The 21,355-nt window shown below is 40.2% G+C and overlaps 1 protein-coding gene across 1 annotated transcript; it reads right to left on the bottom strand.

Moving 5' to 3' along the window:
- Positions 1–626: 626 nt before the first annotated feature.
- Positions 627–18,643, bottom strand: LOC306977904 (vascular cell adhesion protein 1-like; the record flags this gene model as incomplete). Its single annotated transcript, XM_079576343.1, has 12 exons — positions 18,417–18,643; positions 18,019–18,318; positions 17,519–17,785; positions 17,047–17,140; positions 14,290–14,459; positions 13,248–13,550; positions 12,918–13,178; positions 11,869–12,183; positions 10,795–11,046; positions 10,629–10,713; positions 1,044–1,083; positions 627–950 (listed from the first exon to the last, which is right to left on the bottom strand). The coding sequence occupies exons 1-12, from the start codon at positions 18,619–18,621 to the stop codon at positions 627–629; spliced, it is 2,616 nt and encodes an 871-aa protein (XP_079432469.1). The 5' UTR covers positions 18,622–18,643.
- Positions 18,644–21,355: the final 2,712 nt, after the last annotated feature.

Below are 21,355 nucleotides of genomic sequence, written 5' to 3' on the forward strand. Positions count from 1 at the left end.
CAGGATCAACATGCATGAGATGAAGGGAAAACATGGTGGTTGCAAGAAATAACTCAATGTGCAACAACCTTATTGCCCATTACAGTCACTTCTGTTTTTCACACAGCCATGTTGACTCAAATGATGCAGGAAAAACACAAGAGAAACAAAATTGCAAAATGAGGCAACACAGAGTAAAATAATATAAATGAAAGTCGTTTGGCACTTTGTTAGAGGTTGTGGAGGGATATAGGAGGCCATACGTGACAGTAAACCATAGTATATTATATTATTATTATTATTATATCATGATCGGTACCACAGACACGTGAACATACAGAATGAACAGGACCACTTGACTTGACTGAGCAGATCAGACCATGAGATGGCAGCAGAGTGCAGGTCTATTGTGCTCTTTTGAAACAAATGGAAAAAGGCATAGATCTAAATCATAGGAATCAGGAGAGACTGAACTGTGCATTATTTTTGAGAATTAATTATGGAAACAAATGATGGAACAACATTATTGACACTACATTACACTGATATTGACAACTTAAGAGTAGATGTTGCAAAGCAGAAGTGTCGGTTGCAACATGACATGATCCAAGTTAAGTAACATTTTCAGTAATTCTTACTGAAAAACTTCAGTTCTTCTTCACATTAGCATAGAGATCGTCTACACCGTCACTAAACTGTCCGCCATTGTTTGCTGAGTTTGACCCTTGAACCTGAGAGTACACCGTCTCCTCCAGCTCTTTCTCAGGGACCACTTTAGGACTGAACTTCGAGAAGTTCATTTCTCCATAATGTACAGTGTCTTCTGCAGGTTTGGCCTGGGACACTTGGACCTGGGAGTAAACTGGGTCCTCTTTCTCCTCATGATTTGAAGCCTCTTCAGGTTTTAACTTAGAAAAGTCAATTTCTCCATGATGGTTGTTTTCTTCTTCTCGTTGTACAACTTCTGCTTGCTGCGAAACAAGATTTTAAAAAGATCATATTCATAAGCATTTTTAATTTCCATTCTGCCCTAAAACATTCTCGTATAGAAGTGCACAGCTCACCGGTTTGTCTTTTTGAATCTGACATTTTGTTTTGAAACACCTGGAAGAAAAAGCACATGAACATTATTTCATCCTGTTGAAATGTGGAATAAATGGTGTCAATAAAAAGTGACAAATTCAGTTTACTAAAAGTTAAGGTTTAAGGTTTTAAGGTTTAACGTTTCTCACCACACAGACACAGCCAGGAAGACGACAGCCAGGACTCCGATAACTGCTCCAAGAATGGCCTCCCACGGGACATGGTTGTTTCCCACTATTGTGAAATAATAAACACCAAATGAACTAGTGACTAACTTTATATGTTTCCTCACCTTGTTTTAGGGAGTAGTTATACCTGTTTCACTCAGATGGATGACGGGAGATGTTTCAGTCCTGAGTGCGTTTGAGGCCACACAGTAAAAGTCCACATCTTCAGTGAAGTTGAAGTTATAAGTGTCTCCTTCACTGACAGAGATTGGTCCCTGTGAGCTGTTTCTGAACCAGATGAACTTCTGGACGGGAGGCTTGGCTCTGCTGGAGCAGCTCAGTGTCACTGACTGACCTGTGGACAGTGTCCCGGACGGACTGACCCGCACTGAGGTGTCTTTAGGACCATCTGAGGAAACACAGGCAGCATTAGAGCAGTGGCATCAACACAACAGACTCCAGTGGTTCACTCACATGTGACACTGAGAGTGATGTTACTGTCTGACATTTTGTCGACTCCTCCCCTCACTGGATACACAGCAGAGCATTTGATCATTTTTCCATCATGGGAGTCAGTCAGAGTGATGCTCACTTTGGTTTTAGTGATAATGGTTCCATCACGTTTTTTTTTTGAGGTCTCTGTGATGTCAGAAGTGCCTTGGTGGAGGTCCCATGTGAGCTGAGGAGCGGCGTGGGCACAGGGAGTGACAGCGGAGCAGGTTATCGTCACCACCTCTGCCTCAGTCTGTTCACCAGAGACTTTTATTGAAGGGCTCCAGGGAGAATCTGTGAAAGTCAAACAGTATTATATCCTCTGATATGTTATTAACAAAATGTAATGGCAGAAACTCTAAGCGCAGTTCTGAATGTTACAACCTGATGGCGGCATCACCGGGATCTGGGTAATATTTTCCAGTCATTGTTCAGTGCACAAATACAATAAAATGAACACTCCAGGTTATAATGCTACGTCACAAGAGAAACTAAACCTTTATAAGAAAAAAAACAATCACTATATTTGCAGCGAGTTAAAAGGAAAAGAGCATTTGGGAAAGGGCCTAATGTGTTAAACTTCATATTGATTATCTGTAGTCAAAGTAAAGCATCTCTCTATGCAGACAAGCTGGTGCTGTCCTGCTCCCAGCAAAAGTACAGAGGATTTGCCTCTGTCAGGTCTCTGTGTATCATGTGTATGTTAAGATTTATCACAGACAGTAAATACTCAAGTCACCATTGTGCCCTGCACTCGCTGGTGAAATGGCCCTCATTATACATGTGCAGACTCTTGCATTAGTATCTGCTTATTTACAAATCCATCCTCCACCTCGTGCCATCACACGTGTCATGTTACTTCACACGTAGAGTTTGCCATCGCAGCCTCCGCTCCCAGGACTTTTTGTCCTTCAGTGTCCCAGCTGTGTGCACAGAGCTGGGGCAAAAGGCTTTCTCCTCCTCAGGTCCCTCCAGCTGGAGCATGCTTCAGCAGGATCTGAAGCTGTCCAGCCTGGTTACTCTTGGAGAATTTTGAGTTTTATTAAAAGGTCTGGAAATATGTCAACAGGAAATTGCTGTTGTTTTAACTAGAATTTGTTTTTCATGTAAAGTATTTATAAAACTTTTCTGACATTGGCATGATTGTCTTTTTAATCTGCCATCTTAATTGTTTGTCTTGTCCGTTGATTCTATTTTTATTGGACTACGAGTCCGGAATAAAGTTGAATTGATTTGATATAATCTCTCACATTTTTTGTACACCATGAATGAAATGAATAGCCGTTTGTACATATCTTTTCAATTAATATGGGTAAAATGTTCTACAATCTGCAGTGTGGCTGAAATAATTCACTATAACGTCCTCTGAACAGGGCTAAGGCTCATGTGAGTCTATGTTTCTAAAATCCCCTTTATCGTGAACATTTGAAACCAGCTGTAAAGTGATGAATGAGAAGTAATGACAACATTCACTCCAGTCCTTTGCTGCAGCTGAATGTAAAATGTTCACACAAAAGAAAATCAAGCTTACGTTGGAAAAAGGTCAATTGCAAGTAAATATATTAGTATTGTTTCAAGCATTCATTTACTTAGAAACAGAATAAATGTGCCTTACCTCTGACTGTTATTTGAAGATACGAACAAACAGCTGTTGCTTTATTCTTACGACCGTTCTCTATTCTGAAGAAATACTTGTCCTTATGGCGCTTGGTTAAATCATGGAACGTTGTGGTGCAGTCTCTGGTTTTCAGGTTCCCAGTGATGTCCATGGGGTAAGACTTGCTACCACTGACAGAAATCACATTGTCTTCACTTGAATGAGTATTTTTATACCATTTGCCGGTGAAGGATTTTGTATTGTCTATTGTTATGCGTGTATATGTGCAGGGTATATTCAGACAGGATCCACTCAGAGCTTCCATTGGAGTCGGTGTTTTGATAGTCACACCTTCAGAACACCTCGCCATAGCATAATCTAAAAAAACATACAAATGCATTTGATCATAGATAATAATAATAATAATAATAATAATAATAATAATAATAATAATAATAATAATAATAATAATAATAATAATAATAATAATAATAATAATAATAATAATAATAATAATGCATTGGTTTTATACAGCGCTTTTCTGGACACTCAAAGACGCTTTACATTGCATTATTTATTCACTCCATACTCGGTGGTGGTAAGCTACTATTGTAGCCACAGCTGCCCTGGGGTAGACTGACGGAAGCGAGGCAACCAGTCTGCGCCATCGGCCCCTCCGACCACCACCAACCACTCACTCACTCACTACATTTGCTAGGCTTCCTGGTGTTCCCAAACGGTCTCCCATCCAAGTACCGACCAGGCCCTTCCCTGCTTAGCTTCCAAGGTCTGACAGCATTGGGCATCACAAAGGCGGTATGGCAACAGATAGAGGTACACATAATAATTTTACATAGTATTTTTGACAAATACCAATGGCCTTTCTGTTTTTCATTTACGTATAACTTTGATAAAGTAATGATAGTTTTGACTCGTTATTGATCTTAATCAATATAACAAGAATCTTGCTTTACTTTTGCCGCCCATGAGTTCTTTGTCAAAACTAAAGACGCCACAGAAACAGAATGCATTAACATTTACCTTTTTTCCAAACCCAAAAAAACTGGAAACAGAAAAGAGTCAGTACAATATAATACAATGCTCACCTGAACAAAACAGCAAAACTAATATTATTTGATAAACCAGATTTCCAGGTGCCATGATGTCCCAGATCTGTAAGAAAAACAACCAATCACTTTACTGGTGATGGTGGAGACTGGCAACCAGAACAAGTCCTCACAGCTTTTGCGTGTGTTTGTGTGTTTGTGCATTTGAGTGCAATAAACAGCAGCTTCCTCTTGAAGAGACGGCCCTCAACTTCTGTTTTCTCATACTGAAAAAAGCAACTGGTCATGAACAACTATCCATCTCACAGACTCGTCAAACCACACAGTTGTAACAAACATGAGAAAATGTTGCGATGGATTTTGACCTCTAGCAATGTCACATAAAAACTTGGTTAACTCTGATTTTCAATACTAATTTTTATCAGGTTTTGTACTTTTTTAAATAGCCGATGTACCTTGGATTAATGAAAATTTGTGGAGCCACTTGTTTGTTGTTCTTGCCTGAATAATGAATGAATGTGCAGCACTTTGGATTGGATTTGTACCCAGCCCTTTGTGTCTATATAACTATCAATGAAATATATAATAAACATTGATCCTTTAACTTTACTATTATTTGAGAAAGCTTTAACGGTATCAACATGCATGAGATGAAGGGAAAACATGGTGGTTGCAAGAAATAACTCAACCTTATTGCCCATTACCGTCACTTCTGTTTTTCACACGGCCACGTTGACTCAAATGATGCAGGAAAAACACAAGAGAAACAAAATTGCAAAATGAGGCAACACAGAGTTAAATAATATAAATGAAAATAGTTTGACATAGGAGGCATTACGTGACAGTAAACCACAGGGGGACAAAACATATATTATAATCGTTACCACAGACATGTGAATATACAGAATGAACAGTACCGTTTTTGCCAGACCAAAAAAAAAATCATACTTAGTTGGTGACAGTTTACTTTACACTTGATGCATCTGCCATACTCTTTTTTGTTATTCATAAACCGCACCAAAATAGTTCTTTTGTTGATGATTTTGTTGGGCTTCTCTCAATTTCGGCACAGAATTTGACCGTGTGATTATTACTGGAGATCTGAATGTACATTTGGATATGGTCAATGACCAGGACGCTGAAGAATTAAATATAGCACTTGAAACATTTGGATTAACACAACATTACCCCACCCGTAACAGGGGACACACATTAGACTCATGACAAAAGGTGTCACTATTTCGACAGTGAGTGTTGTTGATGTTGCATTTTCTGATCACGGGTCTGCAGTGGTTAAGAAAAAGAGTCATTAATGACAAAACAAGGGAACAGTTTATGAGTTTATGAATTCTCGGACAGGATGGCATTGACCTGTGGGGTTCCCCAGGAGTAGATGCTGGGGCCCCTCTTGTTCAATCTGTACATGTTTCTACTGGGTCAATTAAAACACAGAGAGCTTGTCATCGGTCATCTTGAAGCTCTTTCACTTGAACCAAAAAATCAAGTTAGAAATCTAGGGGTAATCATGGACTCAGACCTGAATTCTAACAGTCATATCAAGTCAATTATATCAGAGGCCTATTACCATCTGAAATACATTGCTAAAATAAAAATCATAGTGTCTAAACCAGACTTGGAGAGACGAGTTCATGCATTTGTCTCCAGTCGGTTAGACTATTGTAACGGCCTGCTCACTGGCCTCTCTAAACAGCTGCAGTTTATCCAAAATGCTGCTGCTCGAGTCCTGACCAGAACCAGGAAATACGACCACATTAGTCCAGTGCTCTGGTCTCTACACTGGCTTCCCGTCGCTCAGAGAATAGACTTTAAAGCAGTACTAAGTAACTCTTCCCCCTAGAGGCCATAAGCGCAACTGCAGGTGTAGTTGCAAGTTACGATTTTTTAACTTATTAATTGTCTTGGAGAGTAAATACTACGCTGACAGGAAAGGCGAAGGGAGAGAGGGTTACTGTGCATCCAATTATACAATGGAAAAAAAATGTTTCACTCAAACCTGGCTGTAAATACTGTTTAAAGTGACGTTAGCCCGCAGTTAGCTTTACCCGTTAGCATGTTAGCTTCTTCTTAGTGATTACATTAGTGTGTATTGCTTTCTCCGCACACTCAAGTTGCAAATATGGTTTTCTGGCCAGAGACACCAGGGGGAGATGAAAGACCCTCTAATCATCCCATAAACACTTGTATTACCCCCACAGGGACTACAAAACGGATTTATTAAGGTAAACACGTTACTTAGTACTGCTTTAAACCTGCTGTGCTTGTGTACAAGTCTCTTCATGGTCGGGCACCAGAGTCCATCTCTGATATGTTGCAGCCGTATGAACCACCTCGGGCCTTGACAACCTCAGGGAGGGGTCTCCTGGTGATTCCCAGAGTCACGACTAAACATGGTGAGGCTGCGTTTCAGTTTCAGGCAGAAAAGGTCCGTTTACGTTCATATTCTTACAGCAGTTAAGCATTTCATCACATTTATCACTGAACTAGTTAAAGACTTATTTATTCACAGGCATTTGACATCTAATCCTGCAACCTGTCTTTTCTTCTGTCTGTGTTGTTTTTATTCTCTGTAAAGCAGGGTTAAAGTTTGGGTCTTATGTCTTATTACATTATGTACCACCAAAAAAGAAATGCACATTATTCCATTGTGTATGTACCTACAGTTATGCAACCTGTAGGTACAAGTTATTACACATTGTTACATAGCACATTACGTTGTACTTAATGTGGCAAGTACAATGTATCAAGGGTAGTGTAAAATAAGTGTTGTTGATGTTGCATTTTCTGATCACGGGTCTGCAGTGGTTAAGAAAAAGAGTCATTAATGACAAAACAAGGGGACAGTTTATGAGTTTATGAATTCTCGGACAGGACGGCATTGACCTGTGGGGTTCCCCAGGAGTAGATGCTGGGGCCCCTCTTGTTCAATCTGTACATGCTTCCATTGGGTCAATTAAAACACAGCGAGCTTGTCATCGGTCATCTTGAAGCTCTTTCAATAGAACCAAAAAAATCAAGTTAGAAATCTCAGGGTAATCATAGGCTGCGTCTGAAACCATCAAATTGTAGCCTCTAAGCACTAACACTAGCAACTAACTCCATAACCTTTCATGGGGTCAACTGTTAGATCTCTATGCACTTAGTGAACTAGACAAAAGACATTTAAGGAGAAAATAAAATCCAAATGATCCATACATTTCCCTTTAGTGTAATTTTTATTTCAACAGCTGTTTCATAAAGCTACAGTAGCAAATGATCCATGTGGCTTAAGTTTCTACTAAATGAAAACAAAAGCATTTAATCCATTTACTGAGTTTACTCTTTAACACTGACATGTGACTGAGCTGTGGGGACGACAATATGGATTTTGTCACTTTTATAAAGTTTGGCTTGTGCAGAATCTTATTTTTTTTATTATTATTATTTTTATTTTTATTATTAAATGTGCTCCTGTCAATCAACAGTGGTTGCGCATGAATCACTCGGGGGTGGGGGGATTGGCGCAGTGGCTTATGGGATGGCACATAGCTCCTAATCACCGGTTAGTTAGCATCAGAGGTCCCTATGTTAAAGTGGCCATGATAGTTAGCATCGAGGCTCCTTTTCCTAACTACTTCCTAACTGACAGACCAATTCGGAAGCATCTTGCCATGGCGGACGCTGACGCACATCCGGTTTGGCGTAAGAGCTCTTACCAATGCTCGTTTCGGACACAGCCATGGACTCAGACCTGAATTCTAACAGTCATATTAAGTCAATTACATCAGAGGCCTAATACCATCTGAAATACATTGCTAAAATAAAAATCATAGTGTCTAAACCAGATTTGGAGAGACGAGTTCATGCATTTGTCTCCAGTCGGTTAGACTATTGTAACGGCCTGCTCACTGGCCTCTCTAAACAGCTGCAGTTTATCCAAAATGCTGCTGCTCGAGTCCTGACCAGAACCAGGAAATACGACCACATTGGTCCAGTGCTCTGGTCTCTGCACTGGCTTCCCGTCGCTCAGAGAATAGACTTTAAAGCAGTACTAAGTAACTCTTCCCCCTAGAGGCCATAAGCGCAACTGCAGGTGTAGTAGCAAGTTACGATTTTTTAACTTATTAATTGTCTTGGAGAGTAAATACTACGCTGACAGGAAAGGCGAAGGGACAGAGGGTTACTGTGCATCCAATTATACAATGGAAAAAAAATGTTTCACTCAAACCTGGCTGTAAATACTGTTTAAAGGGACGTTAGCCCGCAGTTAGCTTTGCCCGTTAGCATGTTAGCTTCTTCTTCGTGATTACATTAGTGTGTATTGCTTTCTCCGGACCGGTGGCAGTCAAGTTGCAAACACGGTTTTCTGGCCAGAGACACCAGGGGGAGATGAAAGACCCTCTAATCATCCCATAAACACTTGTATTACCCCCACAGGGACTACGAAACTGATTTATTAAGGTAAACACGTCACTTAGTACTGCTTTAAACCTGCTGTGCTTGTGTACAAGTCTCTTCATGGTCGGGCACCAGAGTCCATCTCTGATATGTTGCAGCCGTATGAACCACCTCGGGCCTTGACAACCTCAGGGAGGGGTCTCCTGGTGATTCCCAGAGTCACGACTAAACATGGTGAGGCTGCGTTTCAGTTTCATGCAGAAAAGGTCCGTTTACTTTCATATTCTTACAGCAGTTAAACATTTCATCACATTTATCACTGAACTAGTTAAAGACTTATTTATTCACACATTTGACATGTAATCCTGCAACCTGTCTTTTCTTAGTCTGTGTTGTTTTTATTCTCTGTAAAGCAGGGTTAGAGTTTGGGTCTTATGTCTTATTACATTATGTACCACCAAAATAGTAATGCACATTATTCCATTGTGTATGTACCTACAGTTATGCAACCTGTAGGTACAAGTTATTACACATTTATTACACACAGTGCACATTACATTGTACTTAATGTGGCAAGTACAATGTATCAAGGGTAGTGCAAAATAAAGTGTTGAGAAAAGCTAATTTTCACTTCACAAATTACAGCCTTCTGATAACAATGCAGAGCAAAGCCGGTACGGCCCTTTTCCAGGTGAAGCTAAAGTAAGTAATTTTTTTGTAGATAAACTAAGACCAGCTTTTCAAACATGATTTTGACACAGTGTATGATTTTTAATGTATCAAAGTGAAACGCAACAAACAGAAATCACAGAAAACAAAAGCAAATGTCTTTACTGAACAAGCAAAAATTCTACTGAGTTTGACTATATAATATTATAGCATCTAAAACCCTCAGTACTTCGTTGGTGTGTAGATTGTGTTGCCCATATTGGATACTTTGACAAATGTCCAGTGCAGATTATATAGAAATGGATTTGACTGAGCAGATCAGACCAGCAGATGGCAGCAGAGAGCAGGTCTATTGTGCTCTTTTGAAACCAAATGGAAAAAGGCTGTGAGCATAGATCTAAATAATAGGAATCAGGAGAGACTGAACTGTGCATTATTTTGGAGAATTAATTATGGAAACAAATGATGGAACAACATTATTGACACTACATTACACTGATATTGACAAGTTAAGTGTAGGTGCCAGAAGTGTCGGATGCAACATGACAATATAAATGAATGTAAATAAAACTTCAGTTCTTCTTCACCTTAGCATAGAGATCGTCTACACCGTCACTAAACTGTCCGCCATTGTTTGCTGAGTTTGACCCTTGAACCTGAGAGTACACCGTCTCCTCCAGCTCTTTCTCAGGGACCACTTTAGGAGTGAACTTCGAGAAGTCAACTTCTCCATAATGTATAGTGTCTTCTGCAGGTTTGGCCTGGGACAGTTGGACGAGGGAGTAAACGGTGTCTTCTTTCAGTTCTTTGACTTCATGATTTGAAGCCTCTTTAGGTTTTAACTTAGACAAGTCAATTTCTTCATAATGGATGTTTTCTTCTCGTTGTACAACTTCTGCTTGCTACAAAACAAGATTAAAGAAAGATCATATTAATAAGCATTTTTAATTTCCATTCTGCCCAAAACATTCTCGTATAGAAGTGCACAGCTCACCGGTTTGTCTTTTCGAATCTGAGATTTTGTTATGAAACACCTGGAAGAAAAAGCACATGAACATTATTTCATCCTGTTGAAATGTGGAATAAATGGTGTCAATAAAAAGTGACAAATTTAAATTCCTAATAGATATTAATTGCACAAGTGCTTCTGTTCAGTTTGTTAGAGTTAAGGTTTCTCACCACACAGACACAGCCAGGAAGACGACGGCCAGGACTCCGATAACTGCTCCAAGAATGGCCTCCCACGGCACATGGTTGTTTCCCACTAATGCTAAATAATAAACAGCAAATGAACTAGTGACTAACTTTATATGTTTCCTCACCTTGTTTTAGGGAGTGGTTATACCTGTTACACTCAGATGGATGACGGGAGATGTTTCAGTCCCGAGTGCGTTTGTGGCCATACAGTAAAAGTCCACATCTTCAGTGAAGTTGAAGTTATAAGTGTCTCCTTCACTGACAGAGACTGAGCTGTTTCTGAACCAGGTGAAGTTCTGGACGGGAGGCTTGGCTCTGCTGGAGCAGCTCAGTGTCACTGACTGACCTGTGGACAGTGTCCCGGACGGACTGACCCGCACTGAGGTGTCTTTAGGACCATCTGAGGACAGATAGATGAGGTAAAGTTGTTGTTGTTGAAAGTTGTATTTGCTTAAATATAATGGTTCAATTTTCCACAAGATGATCAACTAAATACAATGGGGATAAGAGACTTAAGTAAGTAAGTAAGTACTTTATTCATTGTACAACGAAATTGTGTTCAAGTGTTCTGAGCCACTGCGACTGAGCCGGGCTGTCACTGTGGGTCATCCTGCCCAGCATGTTTTGCAGGTTGGGGAAACCTTAACACCTGGAGGAAACCTGGCTGGCTGCCATCAGTGCTCCTTGGATCTTCTGACAAAGAGCGCTGTTTCAGAGCGTGGTGTCCTGCACTGGTCAACTCCTCCACCTCCTTCTTCCTCTTCCTCCTGCACAGCTCCCTCTGCTCCACAACAGTCTTTCACTATCTTCTGGGAAGAGCTTGGCAGTTAATCAGTTTAATTCTCCAGTGAACGTCCATCAGACAGAACAATAGTAGGCATAGAAGGCATGTGTGGCTTTGCTGTGAGTCTTGCCCAGATGCCGCCTCGTTTGTCCTTTTTTTGTTTGATGCAGCGCCTCTTGTGACGCCTCCACTGTGCTGCAGCTGTGGGGGGCTCTTGGTGCCTCTTCAGTGTTTCAGAAGAGGAAATCTGTAGGTCTCACATGGTTTGTTTACTTTTATATAGCTGGACCATTAGGGCCTCTTTCCAGCAAAAACATCTATCATCCAAACCCCCCCCACGTTCGATCGACCTAAACAATACATTTTCCATTCATGCTGTTTCTAAAACCATACATTTTTCAGCTCTGTCAACAACATTACCTCACAGGGTTCACTCACATGTGACATTAAGGGTGACGTTCTCTTCTGTCGCCTTGACTCCTCCACTCACTGGATACGCAGCAGAGCATTTTATGACCTTTCCATCATGGGAGTCAGTCAGAGTGATGTTTAGTTTGGTTTTAGTGATAATCGTCCCGTCAGGGTTTTTCTCTGTGAAATTGGTCTCTGTGATGCCAGAAGTGCCTTGGTGGAGGTCCCATGTGAGCTGAGGAGGGGCGTGGGGACAGGGAGTGACAGCGGAGCAGGTTAGAGTCACCACCTCTGTCTCGGTCTGTTCACCAGAGACTTCTATTGAAGGGCTTCCAGGGGCGTCTAAGGAGAAAAACATGATGCACAATAGCTTTAAGATTGTCAGTCGTCTGTGTCTTAGTCATAGCTTTGACACAAGTGGTCGCAGTATTGTGGAAGCTAGGCCTGTCATAAATCACAATAACAAAATTTGACGTGTGATAGACTGAAGCAGGAAACTATAGCGATAAACGTTATTATTAAGGACCACTTGATGCCACTGAAACCAACCAATAAAAAAGGAACTCTCAGTTTTCCCTTGTTCTGAAAGTCCTTATGAACAAAAATGAATTAAAATAATGTTTAAAAAATTTAAGTAAATGTACTGATGATAAATGTTGAGCTCACATATATAGTGATTGGCTGTCATTTATTGAACCATAAGTGGATTTTGTAATTATTGTGACATTTTCAAGCCCAGATAAATTGAGGCGGCCATAAAACATACAAACCAGTGTGACCAATGTTTTTCACACACAGTATATGTCAATTAATATAGCTCATGATTCAATGCTTTGTGATATGAGAAAATATGCTGTGAAAGGGAAATATCAACGTTTGAATGTTTGGATACAAATTGTTATGCCCTTGATCAGAGCAGGACTGGTGAAGGTGGATGGGCAGAACTGACACAGTATTGTAGCGCCAGAAAAATAATGCTTCATCATTGCATCCTAAAGAATTACTTGTATACTTGTGTTATGTATCTAACTAAAAATCAATCTAGCAAACATAACTCCACCTCTCAGTGAACCTACCTGTTATTCTCAGAAGAACGTTTTGAGATGAAGCATTGCTGAGAGGATTTGAGGCCACACAGTAATAGTCTCCTCCATCACAGATACTAAAGTTATAAGTGTCTCCTTCACTGACAGAGACTGGTCCCTGTGAGCTGCGTCTGAACCAGATGAACTTCTGGACTGGAGGCTTGGCTCTGCTGGAGCAGCTCAGTGTCACTGACTGACCTGTGGACAGTGTCCCGGACGGACTGACCTGCACTGAGGTGTCTTTAGGACCATCTGAGGAAACACAGGCAGCGTTAGAGCAGTGGCATCAACACAACAGACTGGCTCCAGTGGTTCACTCACATGTGACACTGAGAATGATGTTACTGTCTGACATTTTTTCGGCTCCTAAACTCACTGGATACACAGCAGAGCATTTGATCATTAGTCCATCATGGGAGTCAGTCAGAGTGATGCTCAGTTTGGTTTTAGTGATAATGGTCCCGTCTGGGTTGGTCTCTGTGATGTGAGAAGTGCCTTGGTGGAGGTCCCATGTGAGCTGAGGAGGGGCGTGGGCACAGGGAGTGACAGCGGAGCAGGTTATCATGAACACCTCTGCTTCAGTCTGTTCACCAGAGACTTTTATTGAAGGGCTCCAGGGAGAATCTGTGAAAGCCAAACAGTATTATAGCCTCTGATATGCTATTAACATAATGTAATGGCAGAAACTCTCAACAGAGTCGTGAATGTTACAACCTGATGGCGGCATCACCGGGATCTGGGTAATATTTCCCAATCATTGTACAGTACACAAGTGGAATAAAATTAACACTCCAGGTTATAATGCTACGTCACAAGAGAAACTAAACCTTGATTACAAACATGACAACAATCATTACATTTGCTGCGAGTTACAAAAAACAGAGCATTTGAGAAAAGATCTAATGTGTTAAACTTTATATTGATTATATGTAGTCAAAGTAAAGCATCTATGGATACGAGCTGGTGATGTCCTGCTCCAGGAAAAGTATGAGTCACATCTGAGGATATAGTGGCTGTAACCTCTCACAATGTTTTACACCAATTAATATGGGTAAAATGTTCTACAATCTGCAGTGTGGCTGAAAGAATTCACTATAACGTCCTCTGAACAGGGATAAGGCTCATGTGAGTCTATGTTTCCAAAATCCACTGTACTGTGAACCATTGAAAACAACTGTAAAGTGATGATTGAGAAGTAATGACAACATTCACTCCAGTCCTTTGCTGTAGCTGAATGTAAAATGTTCAAACAAAAGAAAATCAAGCTTACGTTGGAAAAAATGCTACAAGGTCAATTGCAAGTCAATATAACAATATTGTTTCAAGCATTCATCTACTTAGAAACAGAATAAATGTGCCTTACCTCTGACTCTTATTTCAAGATATGAACAAACAGCTGTTGCTTTATTAGGTCCGTTCTCTATTCTGAAGTAATACTTGTCCTCATGGTCCTTGGTTAAATCATGAAACGTTGTGGTGCAGTCTTTGTTCATCAGGTTCCCAGTGATGTCCATGGGGTAAGACTTGCTGCCACTGACAGAAATCACATTAGCTGCATTTTGATCATATGCAGGAGTGTTGTTAGACCAAATGCCAGTGAAGGGTTTTCTGGTGTTTATTCTTATGTCTGTATATGTGCACGGTATATTCAGACAGGATCCACTCAGAGCTTCCATTGGAGTCGGTGTTTTGATAGTCACATCTTCCCTACAGGGCCAGGGCCAGGGCCAGCCCACTGCACCATCTGAAAAACATACACATGCATTTCATCATAGATAGAGATAGACATAGTTGTTTCACGTAGTATTTTTGTTTTTCATAGACTCATAACTTAGATAAAGTAATGATAGTTTTGACTCGTTATTTATCTGAATCAATATCACAAGAATCTTGCTTTTCTTTTGCCGCCCATGAGTTCTTTGTCGAAATTAAAGACACAACAGAAAAGAGTCAGTACAATATATAGTACAATGCTCACCTGAACAAAGCACCAAAACTAATATTATTTGATAAACCAAATTTCCAGGTGCCATGATGTCCCAGATCTGTAAGAAAAACAACCAATCACTTTACTGGTGATGGTGGAGACTGGCAACCAGAACAAGTCCTCACAGCTCTTGCGTGTGTTTGTGTATTTGAGAGTAATAAACAGCAGCTTCCTCTTGGAGAGACGGCCCTAAACCTCTGTTTACCTGATAATAGCAACTGGTCATCAGCAACTATTCATCTCACAGACTCATCAAACCACACAGTTGTGACAAAGCTGAGAAAGTTGTGATGGATTTTGGCTCCAAGAATGTCACATAAAAACTTGGTTAACGGGTATTTGGACTTTTTTAAATAGCGGATGTACCTTTGATTAATGAAATTTCTTGCCAGATTAATGAATGAATGTGCAGCATTTTGTATCCAGCCCTTTGTGTGTATATATTTACTAATTAAATATATAGTAAATCGTTACATTGAGCTCTTGAAAGAGTGAAGAAGCAATCTAATCGGTGGAAATTGGAGGAAATGTGGCAGGATCAACATGCATGAGATAAAGGGAAAGCTGTAATTCATGTAGTGGTTGCAAGAAATAACTCAACGTGCAACGACCTTATTACCCATTACTGCCACTTCTGTTTTTCACACAACCATTACAGATGTTGACTCAAATGATGCAGGGAAAACACAAGAGAAACACAATTGTAAAATGAGGAAACACAGAGTAAAATAACTCTGAACTTAATACATTTAATTTAAATGAAAGTAATTTGGCACTTTTTTAGAGGTTTTGGAGAGACATAAGAGACATCAGACGTCATACACATATCACATCACATATTACAATCAGTATAGCAGATACTGCATGTAAACATATGAACAGTGGTGTTTCTGCCAGACCAAACAAATGTATATATAACTTATTTTAATGCAAATTGATGTTGAGAAAAGCTATTTTTTCCAGTGGCCTCATTAGCAACTACTTCATAAATTACTGACCGACCTTTTGATAATAATGCATAACATTTTTTTTTACATTTTTCATTCACCCCATATGGTGGTGGTATGCTACTGCTGTATTGTAGCCACATCTGCTTTGGGGTAGACTGACGGAAGCCAGGCCGATCACCACTCGCTCACTCACTACATTCACCTAGGCTTCCTGGTCCACCCAAGTACCGACCAGGCCCTCCCCTGTTTCTCTTCTGTGATCTGACTGATCAGGCCATTTTCCAGATGAAGTAAGAAATGTTGTTGTAGACCTATTAACACCAGCTTTTTTGAATATTCAATATATATAGTATATACCGGTAGTTTACTGTATAACATACAACATAAAGAAATTACTGTAAAAAAAAACAAAAAAACATTGAATATATAATGTAACATATTTCCACAACCATCAGTACTTCATTGGTGTGTAGACAGTGTTGTCGTCCATATTGGATACTTTGACTTGGGAAGATGAAGTTTCCTGACTTGTCCCACACTGACTGTCCCATTGCCTCTTGCCTTAACGAAGTCTGACCATAATGGACTCCAACACAATGATCTGTATCCGCTGCTGTGGCTCCAGCTACAGCTGAGAGACTCTGGAAAAAAAGAATTTAGTTATTAAGTTATTACATGTAGTGACTGAATGTATAAATACAAATGCCTTGTTTATTCAGTATAGGGCTACACTAACACTAACACTGATAAATGTCAATGTCAGTGTACAGCCTGTTTAGTATGATTTGATGAGGAGAAAATAATTATCTTGAGGAACAGCTTTTCTACGATTAGGTACGATTATCACATCTTTATTGTGTTAAATAGATTACTCTCTACATATCACCAACAGCATGCATTTTCTTTAAAACTATTCTTTGGAACAAACTATTCATTGAAAGCAGTGTTTCCCTTAAGCATGCTTACTGGCTTAAATAGATACTGACAGTGCAAAGGCTTTCCCCAGGCTTTTTTCCTCAATAAAGATATTTGTAACTGTTGCATAAATAACAGCTCTTACTTATGTTGGCTGAGCAAATTTGCGTTTCATTCGAAATCGCCTACAAGAAGAAAAAAATAGTCAGTTATTATTGCAAAAGCCAATAACTGCATTTTGTGGAGACATGATGGAAGTGTGGCTCACCAAATGGCAAAGATGACAATTACAACAAGAAGAACCCCAACGACTGCTCCAGCTATAACGGCCGACTGAGAGGAGCTTCCTGCTGCTTTCACTCCTATCAAAACAAAAATCAGTATATTTAGGGGCACTTACTGTATAATATCCAAGTGATGTCTGATCAACTATTAGGAAAGAGGGGACGCCACATGATTTATGAACGTAGTAGCACATTTTTAGGAATATTTTTGAAACAATCGATACAACCACTACATTTAGACACATGTTGTAAGTGTAGTTGCAATATTGGGCATGTTTAATTCAAATAAGGTTTAGGTGTACTTGTCCTAGAAAATGTTAGTCCGATGTATATATTTTATTGATTCTTCTGGGGTAATGTGTTGGGCCAATCACTGTCCCCTGTGACTGATGGCACCTCTGTCTTAATATAATTTCAGTTGTGGTTATGTAGTTGACCTTTAACCTCCAGTGTTACCTCCAGGGCCCACATGGATGACCGAAGAAGCTTGTTTTCCAACTCGATTCTTGGCCTCGCAGTAGTACTGTCCATGTATGTTTTGGCTGAAGTTGAAGCTGAAAGTGTCTCCTTCACTGACAGAGACGGGTCCCTGTGAGCTGTGTCTGAACCAGGTGAAGTTCTGGACGGCAGGATTGGCTCTGCTGGAGCAGCTCAGTGTCACTGACTGACCTGCGGACAGTGTCCCGGACGGACTGACCTGCACCGAGGTGTTTTTAGGAGCGTCTGAGGACACACAGTGGGTCAGAGGAGGTAAAGATTAAACAAGCAGTAGAGGAAGCCATAACTATTATTAGTAGTATTGGAGTAGTAGTAGAAGTTCTTGCAAAGGCAGAGAGTAGTGCCTTAATGGTGGCTCTGGGAAGAGATTCTCACTCAATACTAAAGTATATGTTTATAAGTAATAATTGTTTTGAGTACTTTCTTCCTTCATTTTCCAATGGTTATTGACGACTTACATGTAACGTTAAGGGTCATCGTGCTGTTTGCCGACTTGACCCGTCCGTTCAGGCGATACGCAGCGGTGCACGTTATTTGGAATTGGTCATGAGAGGTTGTCAGCGATATCTTCCGTGTGAGTTTTGTTGTGAACGTCCCGTCCGAGTTGGCCTCTATTCTGTTGGCCGTGCCTTGGTGGAGGTCCCACGTGAGACGGGGAGGGGCGTGTGGACAGGGCGTGACACCTGAGCAGGTTATAGTCACCTCCTCTGTCTCCGTCTGATCACCTGAGACTTCCAGGGACGGGCTCCAGGGAGAGTCTGTGGGTTTAGATACAACACGATATTTAATCCATACACTCTTTATGGATTAAAATCATAATCACATACATTTGCAGCCTTTATGTGCTTTGTCTTACCTCGCACAGTGACTTGAACACGATTGCAGGATGCAGTTGCTTTGAAAGCCCCATTCTCAACTCTCAGAAAATACTTATTAGTGTGTTCTGTGGTCAAAGAGGGAAACATGGTGGTGCAGTTTTTCTGTGCCATGTTTCCCGTGATATTCATCTGATAGGTCCGCACTGCTCCACTGCTGTTGAAGACGATGTTCTTTTCATACATGATTCTGGGGTCCGACTTGATCCAGATGCCGTAGATGGGTTTCGACGGGTCCAAGGCGCGTCCTTGTTGAGAGGTTTTGAAGGTGCAGGGGATTTGCAAACACGATCCGCTCAGAGCTTTCAACTCTTTCGTCGGCGCCTCGACCAACAGAGCAGGGTTTCTGACGCAGTCGCCCAAAACACCTAAATTCAAGACAAAACTTTTCACCAGAACAGAGTCAAGACAACTCTCTGTAGAATAATACCTAATTCTCACTGGTTTATTTTGTTGTTGTTGTGATTATTGAATAGATGTGACATAGGAGGAGGTAACCATTTCATAATTCAATCCACCTTTGGTCGCAAATTGTATATCTATAGTCCATCTATATGTACGTATCAGGTGGCATGATGAAAAAAGAATTTGCAGTGTTTTCATAACCCTAGAACACTATCGCTTGCATCATGAGAGGACCATAAAAATGAAAATTAGGAATTTGGGAACAAAAAATTCCTAAAAAATAAAATAATGAAGATGGAAACTTGGTTTTTGGTCCACGCTTTCCTGGGATATGTGAGACTTCTCTGGTGAAGGCTCTGTGTCCTTGGCACAAACAGCCACAGGAGAATATGTTATATTTTGAATGGGTGTAAATGACCAGCTGACCAAAATTACTATGTGTTACTCACTTACTGGGAGGCCAGAGACACCGAACTCTGCGACAGGAGCAAAGCTGTAGCTGAAGTCGCAAAATAAATGTGGCAGCCCTGAATGTCAACGTTAAGAGGGGGCAAGATTGCCTGATTAAATACACTAACCCTACCCTACCTTCTATCACTATCGCTGGGTGAAAATCACCCAAACATGTGCCTGTAGGGAAAAGTGTGTTTTGGATTGAGAAAACACCCAGGCCATCAAAGATGTCAAAGACAAAACTGAAGCTACACAGAGACCCATGACACTCAGATAAACGCAGCATCATGAAAATCACATAAATGTATTTGCTTGGGTGAAAAACACCCGGCAATAGTGTTCTAGGGTCAAACTTGTATAACAGTCTCCTAGTGCAGCCTTTTCTATTCATTCTCTTGAAACACATTTGACTTTACCTGACAGAAACAGGACACTGAAGAGAATGATTGTTGTCATGTTTGGTCTCATAAAACATACAAAGACCTGAATGTTGTAAAAACAAAAAAGTTGTTAATATTAGTTTTATACGACCGTGGGATATTCAAATTATATTCAAATGATTTCTTTCAAAGCTGTGCCTTATCTGGTATCATTACGCATTGAGGGAACTATGTAGGAAGGTTTCTAACTTACCCACAGTGGCGGCGCAGGAAAATGAGGTATAGACAAAAACTGTCTGTGTCAGGCGGCTTCAGCAATGCTACATCCTGCGAGTCCGGGACGGTAGAAGAAGATCCAAGAACAACACTTGGATTTTATAAATTACAGCTTACTTACACAACTGCATTTTGGGATTTGTTAAACACTTTGAGTCTAATCTAAAAAGCCTGAAAATGATGTCGGCCCAATCTTGACACCCCTCTGTCTCATCGTTGCAACATCAGCTTGAGTCCTTCAGAAGAAGGCTGTCTCGTTGTGCAATGTGAAGTCTTGTGTTTGTAGGTTTCAGAGTGATTCAGGTTTAGGTTTCAAAAGGAAAATCGGTCTTGTTCATGTGACATAACATTGTAAAAAATAAATAAATGTTTTTAATTTTTTTGTTAGCTAGGTCAGGTACAAAGTTTGCGTTTGTGTGTGTGTGTGTGTGTGTGTGTGTGTGTGTGTGTGTGTGTGCGTGCGTGCGTGCGTGTGTGTGTGTGTGTGTGTGTGTGTGTGTGCGTGCGTGCGTGTGTGTGTGTGTGTGTGTGTGTGCTTCTGTGCATTTACAGAAGTACTTCTGTTATTCAACTTAAACTGTGAAACTAATATATGTCAGACTCATTACATGCACATTAACATATGTCAAGCCTTTATTTGATATAATTTTGATTATGGCTTACTGTCCTTTGTTAAAGTATTCTAATTTTGTGAGATTTTTCATTTGGGGTTTTTACAAGCTGAGCCATAATAATCAAAATCAAAACAAATATAGGCTATATATATCTCACTTTGCATGTAAAGAGTCTATCATATATTAGTTTCACAGTTTTGTTGAATAACAGAAGTAAATGCACTTTTTGTGCAAGCACCTTGTACTGTGTTTCCTGCCTAAATACAATACTGTTAGCTAACAACGAAGTAGGCTAATCTGATCACACATTTGATCACACATTATAATCTGTCTATGAAAAATAAGTTCATAAATGGAGGTCATACTGACATGAATGTTGCTGTGTAAAAATGACCTGGGTGGTGAGTGAATGTGTAAGAGGGACAGTATTTTGTCAGTCAAAGTTGAATCACATGTGAAAGATGACATCATCTCTCACATCTGATGAGATATGACTTACTCTGACTGTAAGTGGGACAGTCAGAGTTGCTAAGAATTAAAGGTTCATAGAAGATTCCATAGAAACTGCTGGGGTCATTTTTGACCACACTTGTGGAAGAGAGGGGCAGTGATACAAAAACTGCAATTTCTTAAAATTAATGAAAAATAAAATATATTAAATAAATAAATAAATAAAAATGCAAATGGCCTCTTGGAATACCTGGAATATGAATATATTACAACTTTTCATTTGAAAGATTTTGAATAATAATAATTTGTGACCCCACATATGCATCTAAGGGTTAAAGCAGA

The sequence above is a fragment of the Gobius niger genome (assembly GCF_951799975.1).
Source record: "Gobius niger genome assembly, chromosome: 18".
NCBI lineage: Eukaryota > Metazoa > Chordata > Actinopteri > Gobiiformes > Gobiidae > Gobius > Gobius niger.